General features: G+C 42.5%; 1 protein-coding gene across 1 annotated transcript in view; it reads right to left on the bottom strand.

The window, feature by feature from the left end:
* Positions 1–1,750: 1,750 nt before the first annotated feature.
* LOC135481263 (hydroxylysine kinase-like) overlaps positions 1,751–12,433 on the bottom strand; it is a 34,952-nt gene continuing 24,269 nt past the window's right edge. The window contains exons 4-5 of the mRNA XM_064761111.1: positions 3,369–3,543; positions 1,751–2,658 (exon numbers count right to left, since the gene is read on the bottom strand). Of these exons, the coding sequence (XP_064617181.1) occupies positions 2,210–2,658; positions 3,369–3,543 (624 nt within the window). The 3' untranslated portion in view covers positions 1,751–2,209. The remainder of the gene's footprint in view (positions 2,659–3,368; positions 3,544–12,433) is intronic.

The following is a 12,433-nucleotide window of genomic DNA, read 5'->3' on the forward strand; positions in this document are numbered from 1 at the left end:
GACTAAGTTCCCTGTGGTAAATGCAAATGTGACTAAGCTCCCTAAGATAAGGTAAATGTGTCTCTGCTCCCTGGAGTAAAAATAAATGTGACTGAGCTCCCTGAGGTAAGGCAAATGTGACTAAGCTCCTTCTGGTAAATGTGACTAAGTTCCCTAAGGTAAAGTTAAACGTGGCTGACCTCCCTGAGGTAAAGGTAATTGTGACTAAGCTCCCTTGGGTAAAAGTAAATATAACACTTCAGTTTTGTGGCTTTGGACTATTGCCGGGGATCGAGAAACGTAAGAAAAAGATGACGAAAAAATTAACGAATTTAGCGCCTGTTGATTTGTCACATTGACTCATCGAATTTGATGGAATGAAAATAAACTCTGTCAAAAAAGAAACGCAACCCTTGTCCTCGGATATCAAAAATTCGTTCGAATAAAGTTATTGCTTCCAAACTAAATTTTAGCCAAATGTAATGAAATTATACACGTTTTTAATGAAGATTACCATCCAAACAACTGCCTTTTCTCTCCTAAGTGTATTTTATTGCTTATGACGTCACAACACATGGACTGACCCTGTTGACGTCGCACACAGAACCATTCACCTGCAAATCATGTCAATGGCAGTTGTAGTGTGGGGGTGTATAAAAACCCATGTGCTTTCGTATTTTATTCATTCATTCGTCGATGAAAGGCAGTCGGTAAAATGCCGCGACTGAGTGCTGCCGACCGAAATATCGCCATTGGTCGTCTTCAAGCCGGAGAAAGTTTTGGTACTATTGCACGACACCTAAATGTTCACAAAACCGTTACAACAACTTTAATTCGACCAACGATCGCCCGAGAAGTGGAAGGCCAAGAATCACGACCCCGCTTCAAGATCGGTATATCCGGGTACTTCACCTGCGTAATCGGCATGCCTACCAACCGTGACTGCCCCACAAATACCAGGTTTGAGGAGAGTGTCGGCTCAAACGATTAGGAACCGTCTGAAAGAAGCGGGTTTAGTGTCTGTAGACCAGTTGTTGGACCTGTACTACGCCCCTTACGTCGACGCCTACGACTCAGGTGGTGCAAAAACGTAAGGATATGGACTTTACAAAACTGGAGGCGCATCTGGTTTTCTGATGAATCCCGTTTTCTTTTGACACGTCACGACGGAAAACAGCGTGCGTCCCGCAGGTTGACAGATTTGGCGGAGGCAGTGTTATGGTTTGGGGAGCCATCTCGTACAACCAGAAATCAGACTGGGTGATCGTTCCAGGGAACCTGACAGCCCAACGTTACATCAACCACGTGTTACAGCCTCACCTTCTCCGATTATTGACCGACAGACACAGCTTTTTCAACAGGACAACGCCAGGCGTCATACTGCACGTGCAACAATGAACTTTCTGCAGGATTCCAACGTCAATGTTTTGCCGTGGCCCTCTAAATCACCAGACCTCAACCCTATTGAACACCTGTGGGATACTCTGGATCGACACGTGCGTCAACGCCAACCACCGCCACAGACGCTTCAACAGCTCACGGTTGCGTTACAAAAGGAGTGGAGGGCCATTCCCCAGGAGAGAATCCGGCGTCTTATCCGTTCTTGTCCAAGGAGATGCCGTGCAGTGATTGCAGCTCGTGGTGGTCATACGAGATACTGAGGAAGACGCCCCCTGGTGAGCAACTGGTGTCTGTGAGATGACTTTTGAAAAGACAGTTTCAAACATGACCATCTTGATTATGATTCTGCCGAATTTCTGTCTTCAATAAGAAAAAAGTTGTGCCGTCCTAAAACTAAATATTAAAATCTCTAAAATACGGGGGTTGCGTTTCTTTTTTGACAGAGTTTAGGACAATGGCAATTAATCTTTCGATGTTCATTCCACTAGGCGAATTACACGGTCAGCTCAACAAAAATATCGTGTTAGCGAGGCTTAATCATCCCAAACGTGCCAATGGAATCAATGTATACACCGAAAACACAGGTTTACATGGGAGCTTTAATCTGCTTAAATCATATGCACGTTTACATTTAACCTGAACCGCTTATAATCATTTTTATCATGTTCTTTTGGTCAGAGTACAATTTTGACAGAATACCATTCCATGATGGGGTTTCATCAGAAGCATAAAGTGAAATGGATATACATGTGTAATGATAAATAAAAGGTGTAGACGGTATTTAACTAAGTTCATAGAGCTAGTGTTGATAACCCCTGACGTTGTGCATTTAATTATTATAAGTTGAGATAATACTGTGCCATCGCTGATGAAGAATTTCTGGGGACGTGGACCATAGCGCCCTCAGACACGGCCATCCTCTTACAGCAGTGGTCACCACGTAGTTGTTGGTCGGGTTCAGACTGTAGGTGTAGGCTCCCATGACGAGAGATTGGCACAGTCGTCCTGCCACACACACCCTCAACGCGGCCAGTTCCCGTTCTGTCAGAGCCATTTCAGAGACGTAACCAGCAAGGGCGTGGCCCCCGGCGATCAGTGGTTCCAGCACTGTACTGTCGATCATGATATAGCAAATCACGATGGCGATTTCAAACAGGTAATAGGAGAAGGTAGCGTCCCCGAAGTCTATGATACCACACACATCATACATGTCGTCTGCTGGGCTTTCTGTCCGACGAACCAAGATGTTCTGCTCGTTCAAATCTCCATGTATCATACCTGAGTGAGAAAACATAAAATATGCGTTTGTCTTTTATTTTGTGTCCAATCATGGCATTTATGATTCATTGAAATCATGGTTCATTTATCAGTGATGACCGCTAATTTATTTATTTGATTGTTTGCTAATACGATGGCGGTTAATTTTATGGACGAATAGCCATTCACAAGACTCCGACAAACCTTACCACGTGTGACGTACAGATATGAACGCCATACTGTTGGCGGGGAAGTGGCCTTCCATGAGCGCAAGCACCGTTGATCCTAAGCACATACTGTCACTGACGCCCCGAAATGGTGAGAGCGGAAGAATCTATAAATTTCACCTGTGTGTAAACACACAGGTGAAAAAAGGTAATAGGCACTTCGCGTAATATCCCTGGCATGGTTATGGCACAGGTATAGATGCATGTGAGAATTCTTTCTGTCAGCCACTAATATGCATATGAGCCACTTATAGTATATGGCAGTTTCAGTAGAATTTCTAGCGCAATGTTTCACTCTACACCACGGTATACAATGTACCTAATCAAGACATAATAAACATAAGTCATAAGCTACCAATTACCCATCTTAATCTCCGCAGCAGTTGCTAAGTGTAGACGTACATAAAGACCACGGGTCATGTAAGTACGGAAATCTTTCTCGTCGCCTTCTTTTGGTTCTTATGTAAACACCATCTCAGATGTATAAAACAGAAAGAACTGCACCTTTTTGAAATTCTTCGTAGTATGGGATAACTTCTTCGTTGAATTTCTGAAGGACATCATTTACGAGCTGGCGATCGCTGCTATCTTCCACAGCATACACGAACTCGCTCAGTTTAGGCAGGTTTTTCATGCTCCAAATGTTTCCATGATTCTCGTAAAAACTGTTGTAAAATGTCTGAAACGGCATTGAAACCAGAACAATACAGACTTACCACCATAATATATCAAAAGCAAAAGATCTGAAAATAAATTGACCGATCGTCAGCGGACAGTTAACGACGCCGACAGAGTAGTCCGCCACGGCACGTGACAAAGGATAACTTTTGCTAGGCCCGTTTGCGAGAACAACCATGCTGATAAGATTTCGCCCTCATTTTTGCCCTATATTCAACATTCCAACTACAAAACAAGGACAGTTTTAATGAGGTATTAGTTTACTATATTATATATTTTAATACTTTGACAGCGTTTTTATAGATATCAGCGATTTCCTTCTTTTCATTAGATTATTCCACATGTTGTTGCCTGCATTGCCAAGCGCTGTTGCTCTAATCTGGGAGAATTTTATTGGATAAAGATAACTTAGGAGGCGTATCACTCGATGTATGAATTTTGCACTAAAGTCACACAAACCACTGCGGCTTCTGTTTTGAAGATGGCGTGACAGACGGTTATAAGAATAATGGCTGTGGACTCCATTCAGACAGGACTGAATCGTGAATCGTTCTCATTCCAACAGCTCAGGGAATAGCGCGTCCAAGGCAACAATCTACTTAATATCACTTACAACCTCTCACAGCTGAGTTTGACAGGCGAAAAGGTACCACTCTGATTCAAATTAAAATGGCATATAAAGACAATGTTAAATCGGAGTAACAAGATCTCTTTCAAGCGATAATTCCAAAGCAAATCTGGAGTAAAGACATCCTGGAGCGCGTAAAGAGATTACTTAAATCCTATGGGATACATTTAGTAATGTCACTGGAAGATAAGCCTATAGATAAAAGCATTATGCCCTCTAGCACCCTCCAAAAATAGAAAAGCTCAAATGTCTAAAAAGAGACTGCGGTACCATCAAATGGCTACAAAGGCCCGACAGCCTGGCCTCGATAGCACAGTCGCTAGAGCGTCCGCTTCGGGGGAAACAGATTCAGGACTCACACCTAACACCTTTTAAAAAAGGAAGAAGTTGTAACTTCCTCGCTTGGCGTTCAACATTAAAGAAATAGTGCAACGATTGGTTGACCCGTATCAATAAAATGGCTCAAGCGGAGCGGTTTACTTGTCTTCGGCAAGTCGTCTCACTGAAGCAGCACTGAAAAAGCGGTGGAAATCCTTTTTGCAACAAAGAAGCACATTATATGCGCTCTAAGGATTCCTTCATTGTGATATGACCGACAACCCCGAGCACTTACTCATTCACTCAACGGTCTGACATATAAACAGTTACGGATGCGGTTTGAATTGCCGTGTTGCTTGACGGCGTCTTATTGTCTAGTTCTTGTTATTCTTGAAACAATTATCCACGTCCAGGGTTTTGAGAGGGGTTTACAGAAGACTGTCACGTCACATTGCCGTCTGCATGTAATTTAATGTTCTTTATACTGCGGCAACTATGAAGATTGTTTAATGCCTCGAATTGTCTACACCCAATTTCTTATTTCTTTGACTTAAAAGTAATATCTATGAAAACATACTTTTAAAAACTCATCCAGGAAGCATATTTGATTACAAAGTCGAAATAAACAACACCAGAAGCAATGAAACAAAATATCGGCTTTCATTACAATTGTATTGGAAGCGTTATACTTTAATTTTATATTTATTTATTTATTTGATTCGTGTTTTACGCCGTACTCAAAAATATTTCACTTATACGACGGCGGCCAGCATTATGGTGGGAGGAAACCGGGCAGGGCCCGGAGGAAACCTACGACCATCCGCAAGTTACTGGCAGACCTTCTCCCTTACGGTCGGAGAGGAAGTTTAATCTTATAACATAGTGATCTGTAAACATAATGCCATTGTCTGTTATTCTGTTCTATTTTAATACGAGATGTGAGATATGAAGGAAAAACTCATAACGGACGTTTTGATATTGAGATTTTCACGACGTTTGTATTTTCAGCATGGCAAAAGGCCAGGGGTAACAAGCAGTTTGAGAATGTAACGCCAGAACAGACAAAGAATGTCGTCTTAGCGTTACCGCTCTAACAGAGACGCCAGAATAGGAACAGAATGTAGCCTTTCTGTCAACACTCTAACGGACACGCCAGGAAAGGCACAAATTGTCGCCTTAGCATTACCACTCTAATGGAGACACCAGAACAGGCACATATTGTCGTCTTAGTGTTACCACACTGACGGAGGCGCCAGAACAAACACAGGTTGTCTTCTTAGCGTTACCACATTGACGGAGGCGCCAGAAAAATCACAGATTGTCTTCTTAGCGTTATCACCCTAACGGAGATGCCAGAACAGGCATAGGTTGTCGTCTTAGTGTTACCACACTGACGGAGGAGCCAGAACAAACACAACGTTATCACTCTAACGGAGACGCCAAAACAGACACCGATTGTTGTCTTAGCGTTACCACACTAACGGAGACGCCGGAACAGATACAGAATGTAGTCTTGTTACCACACTAACACGGACACCACAACAGACACAGAATGTCTTCTTGTCGTTGTCATTCCAACGCAGACGCCAGAACACAAAATGTAATCCTGCCGTTATCAGTCTGACGAAGATGACAGAACAAACACAGAATGTAACCTTGCCGTTACGACCCTAACAGAGACGCCGGAGAAAATGCAGATTAACATCTTCCTACTCTAACAGAGACGCCATAACAGACACAGATTGCAGTCTTGCCGTTATCAGTCTATTGGAGGCGACAGAACACACACAGATTGTCGTTCAGTTCATCAAGTGTTCTCTACAACTAAAGGCTATGGTTACTAAAACGTGAATGAAAATTACTAAGATCATGCTAGAAGACTTCAGCCTGTAGAAGCGGAAGCGTTTTTACATTTGGCCAAGACAGAATCTTGTGGCACTGTAAGAATTACACAGTTCTTCAGACATTCAAGGTCAGCTTATCCTGTGAGTATGTCCAGCAACAACAACAAAGAAATGGCTGCCAGCTCTGTCGTTTAAAAAAATAAAATCTGTGACACGACACCGCTAACAACCAAACTGAAGCGGATTTGCCCCTGGGTTAAGCCAGTGGTGCATAACTTCCATAAGGTTACTGATGATAGATATATAGCAATAACCCACGTCCCACGAAAATGTCGCGATAGCCACGGGATTTTACGCGTTAGGTGTAACAAACTGTGCGAAGACCCTTCATTTTATATTGTACTTTGCAGGTACATATAGGAAATCACTTAGACGTCAGTCCTTGTGTTTCAGTTCTGTCCATGTAAGTTCTGAGAACAGAAATACATGTAATAATGTTTGCGTACATAACATAAACGGTTCTGTAGTGTCACAAGGAAAGTCATATCGTTGAAAGAAGTGGTTTTGGAGGTTTTCTATCATGATTTGGGTGGACAATGGATGGCATTGGCTTTTCCAGTGATTTACGACCACAAAACCTGGGAAGTCCAAACTGTTTTCTGATAACAATCAGAAAATGTTGTCAAGCGAATCATGTTCAACCTGAAGTCCTTTACAGCTTCAGCTTACTACATGTATGTTATTGGTATGTTATTCGCCAATCGTCAAACACCAGGGATGTGAACTGAGGTCCGTTGTTAGAGAACATCAGTTCTGGAATTCCATATGCTGAAAATAAATTCCTTTAGGCATTTAATGTTGAATGACTGTTGTTGTTATTAGCGGTATTACTGCGGCCGCTTTAATCTTGCACGAACAACAATCAGAAACAGTTGGCTTCAGAAAGGTCCAGCATTGCCCCTATGTTCTCTTCAAATGTTATCTAGGCGAACCATAGGGCAGACATTGTTTTCTGGTTGTCCTCACATGGTACACAGTCCCTCAACTGTTACTCTGTGTTGTCGTAAATGTTGGCACCCAAAGACATATTCTGGCAAATGACGCCATTGTGACGATCCCAGGATGCGATTCATGTATCATGTCCAGTATTCTGTTTTGTAACTGGGAACGAATTACAAAGCTAACTCCCAAAAGCAAATACCCTTCCTCACACGTTACTTTGCTTCGATTTTGGTGGTAAGGTATCTGGTATCTGTTCTGACAGTAAAAAAAATCAGTTCATCTAGTATCTTTTCTGGTGGTAAGGTATCAGTTCTTCTGCTATCTGTTGTTCTGGAGGCAAGATATCATTTCTTCTGGTATCTTTTCTGGTATTAAGGTATCAGTTCTTCTGATATCTGTTCTTGTAGTAAGGTCTCAGTTCATCTGCTATCTGTTCCTTGGTAAGGCAATCACAAACACAAGACTGTCTCACTCTGGCAACGAGTGTTATCTCTGGAAGTAGGATGGCTAACTTGCATGGCACTAACCGGCAAGCAGTTTAACTGAGAGTACAATGGTGTTCGGTGGTTATTGAGTTCAGCGCTCGTCCTTCAGAGCACACAGCAGTATTCGGTGGTTACTCAGCTCAGCGCTCGTCTCCAGAGCACACAGCAGTATTCGGTGGTTACTGAGTTCAGCGCTCGTCCCTCCAGAGCACACAGCAGTATTCGGTGGTTACTTAGTTCAGCGCTCGTCTTCAGAGCACACAGCAGTATTCGGTGGTTACTGAGTTCAGCGCTCGTCCTCCAGAGCACACAGCAGTATTCGTTGGTTACTGAGTTCAGCACTGGTCTTCCAGAGCACACAGCAGTATTCGGTGGTTACTCAGTTCAGCGCTGGTCCTCCAGAGCACACAGCAGTATTCGGTGGTTACTCAGTTCAGCGCTGGTCCTCCAGAGCACACAGCAGCATTCGGTGGTTACTCAGTTCAGCACTTGTCCTTCAGAGCACACAGCAGTATTCAGTGGTTATTGAGTTCAGCTCTCGTCCTCATAGCACACAGAAGTATTCGGTGGTTACTGAGTTCAGCGCTAGCCCTCCAGAGCACACCAGCAGTATTCGGTGGTTACTGAGTTCAGCGCTGGCCCTCCAGAGGCACACAGCAGTATTCGGTGGTACTGAGTTCAGCGCTGGTCCTCCAGAGCACACAGCAGTATTCGTTGGTTACTCAGTTCAGCGCTGGTCCTCCAGAGCACACAGCAAGTATTCGGTGGTTACTCAGTTCAGCGCTGGCCCTCCAGAGCAACACAGCAGTATTCAGTGGTTATTGAGTTCAGCTCTCGTCCTTCATAACACACAGAAGTATTCGGTGGTTACTCAGTTCAGCGCTGGCCCTCCAGAGCACACAGCAGTATTCGGTGGTTATTGAGTTCAGCTCTCGTCCTTCATAGCACACAGAAGTATTCGGTGGTCAATCAGGTATGCTCCACGAGTTCAGAGCACACATTGTCCGTTTACGTCGTCCCCAAAATCGTTATGCCCTTACTTCAAAGATCACATATTGATTTATTAAATCTCAGTGGAAAGGTTAACTACGGCGTTCCACTGATTCTCACCGTTTTTAAGAATGTGTAGTACTGGCGCGTATCTCGGGTGACGCGAATGCTAGAATGTATTCTGGAAAGTAACAATGTGTCATATTCAACAGAATATCCTGATAATTTAATACAATCTTCATGTTACACTTGGTGTTATATTCACAGAATAGTATGATGCAGAATACAGAATACAGAATACATTCTAGCATCACTCAGGCAACAGAGTATCTGTTAAATTTAACAGATTATTTTTTGGAGAGAAGACACTTTAGAATCCCTTATGCATTTGAAGCTGCTTAACATGATTTTGTTCTAATTTCCGACATACTTTCTCAGTTGTTTGGTGGTTTGTGTTCAATGTCTTTTTGGAAATATACGGACTTCAATTACGCACCATTCACTTTTCTGTCCATTTGTTCATCTACAAATAGCATTCGTGAGCACGTTTGCCGTATGTGTAATAAGGTAGACAAAACACCCATTTTTAGGTAATATCCTCCATTTATGTTGATGCAATAACGGATGTGAAGCTCACTGTTACAAAGGCTATGCATTTATCGATATGGCAAAAAAAAAAAACAAATAATGCTGACTTTAACTTTGAATGGTCTCTTCCTATGATAAAGGCAAATGGAATAAAAACCCGGTGTTATATTTAGTAATCTGCTGTACTGGGTGGGAATAAAGCATGCAGTAATTTGCCATGTGCACATTTCACCGTGTATAGAATTGATCCTTAAATCAACACGAAAACATGTTTAACACATATCATGTACAAAACACTCGGCAAACTTGTCGACATAGCCAAAGAAATCATGTGTTTTCTCTGTCATATTACCTTATATCACTCTGGCGTCTCGTGTTTTACCGATCTTACTTAAGATACGTGCATGTCCATACGGAGAAACTTTGAATATGCAGCTTTAAAGCAGACTAGGCAATATTAATTACAATTTTAATCTGAAATTGAGAGTTTAGAAACAAGCCGTTGATCCGGTACGACACATAAGTTAATATCTTGTAGTGCATGACTTGTTTTACTTGCATTCATAATTGGAGATGCCTGTTTTCTATCATTACATCATCAGTCTACAAACTGTTCTCTACAGAATACCTACAATCTGCACAACAAAATAACACACAAAACCGATAGAGTTCAATTGGGGACTCAGTTCCTAACACCAGTGCCAATATATATTTCTTGATTTTTTTCGCGAGTGAAACCAGGGGAACCGCAGAGATAAGGCACTGAGGAGTAATGAAGCCTAACGCATGCACATGTTTTATGCCTCGAGACCAAGCAGAGGAAAATAATCTGTCGCTTCTACAACTTCTCTTTCTGACGAATGACGTTTTGGGGAAGAACGACGTCGTTGTTCTCAACAGGACGCCCACAGAATGATCTACTAATTAATGCATCTGTATTTATCGCTGGCACCTTGTTATTGTCTAATAGCTATTTACATGGTTTCACCTTTGTATTGTTGCCGATCCGTCCACTAATTGAGTCAGTTTGTATAGATTTTTGAGAACTGGAAAGCACAAATTTCTACAAAAGACATGTATAGCATATTATCATACTATAAATGTTACTGTACAATCTCAAGTTATATTTATGTATGGTCAGTGAAAGATATCCTAACTAGCCCTGCGCGAAAGGAATAGTGAAGAATAGTAGCTTTTTAGTAAAAGTATGGCCTATTGGACAAATGAAACACTCAGCCCCATGGGCTGACACGTGGAATCCACCTTCGTGTTATCCATTAAAAATTATATTATCCCAGCGAAGATAGACATAGTAATAACTAGACGGAGGAGTGGATACTTATTATCACTATGGAGTCATAAGTCATAAATATCATGTCAATATCCAAACACAACCTATTAACTAATCAGCCTGTGAAGATTCAAGGCAGTTGTTGGGGAGAAATTTGGTCAAAACTGGGTCATATATAGATAAAGCGATGAGCATTGTCTTATTTCATGTTCGATCCCCATCCTAGTCTGAAGTTTTGACCCAGGACAGAATTATTCCATGTGTAATCCCCATCCTAGTGTACAATTCTGACACACAGCAGGATTTTTCCATGTTTGATCCCCAGCCTAGTCTGAAGTTCTGACACGCGGCAGAATTATTCCATGTGTGATCCCCAGCCTAGTGCACAGTTCTGACACACAACAGAGTTATTCCATGTGTGATCCCCATCCCAGTGTAGAGTTCTGACACGCGGCAGAAGTATTCCATGTGTGATCCCCATCCCATTGTAGAGTTCTGACACGCGGCAGAAGTATTCCATGTGTGATCCCCATCCCAGTGTAGAGTACAGACACGCGGCAGAAGTATTCCATGTGTGATCCCCATCCCATTGTAGAGTTCTGACACGTGGCAGAATTATTCCATGTGTAATCCCCAGCCTAGTCTGAAGTTCTGACACGCGGCAGAAGTATTCCATGTGTGATCCCCAACCTAGTGAGCAGTTCTGACACACGGCAGAAGTATTCCATGTGTGATCCCCATCTCATTGTACAGTTCTGACAAGTGGCAGAATTATTCCATGTGTGATCCCCATCCCAGTGTAGAGTTCTGACACACGACAGAAGTATTCTATGTGTGATCCCATCCCAGTGCAGAGTTCTAACACGTAACAGAATTATTCCATGTGTGATCCCCATCCCAGTGTAGAGTTCTGACACACGACAGAAGTATTCTATGTGTGATCCCCATCCCAGTGTTGGGTTCTGACACGTGACAGAATTATTCCATGTGTGATCCCCATCCTAATCTGCAGTTCTGACACACGGCAGAAGTATTCTATGTGTGATCCCCACAATAGTCCGCTGTTCTGACACACGACAGAAATATTCTATGCATGATCCCCATCCTAGTGTGCAGTTCTGACACGAGGCAGAATAATTCTTTGTATGAATATAAGCTTCATGTCCGACATTCCTATACAATTCGTGGTCCGTAAAGGGCGTTCTAAGATAATCGCAAGATCCATTTCCAAAGCAACGTTTAACACTAGCTCCCACAGACAAAGTTATGTAAAAAATTATACAAATAGGAAATAAAGCCGGTAACACACAATAGAGAAGCGGTCATCAGTTTTCAGTTGTGCCGTTCGAACAGTGAATATTCCAGACATGAATTCCATATCAAAGTTCAAATTCGTAGTCCATGACTCAGTTCCAGGTCAAATAACAGTTAAACAAGGTATCTCAATCGCGCTTTGAATGCAACTGTTCATAAAGGCATCATGCAGATGTAATGAGCATGGCTGCCTGTACGGCCCCTAGTCCCAGGTTAAGCGTTATTAGATACAGTTCGAAAATGACGAGCGTTACAGACCTTAACCGAACAGACTGTGATTCAAAAGTTACGGACGATTACGTCTTTCCCGTTAATATGTAAAGATCTCATACTACAAGAGGCGCCATCTATGATGTTACACATGACATGCTGGTCTGTATAAAAGCTGTCTACAAGATAGACGGTTACACTGGGCAACCAGTGCCATCTAT

This window comes from Liolophura sinensis, unplaced genomic scaffold (genome assembly GCF_032854445.1).
Source record: "Liolophura sinensis isolate JHLJ2023 unplaced genomic scaffold, CUHK_Ljap_v2 scaffold_14, whole genome shotgun sequence".
Classification (NCBI taxonomy): domain Eukaryota; kingdom Metazoa; phylum Mollusca; class Polyplacophora; order Chitonida; family Chitonidae; genus Liolophura; species Liolophura sinensis.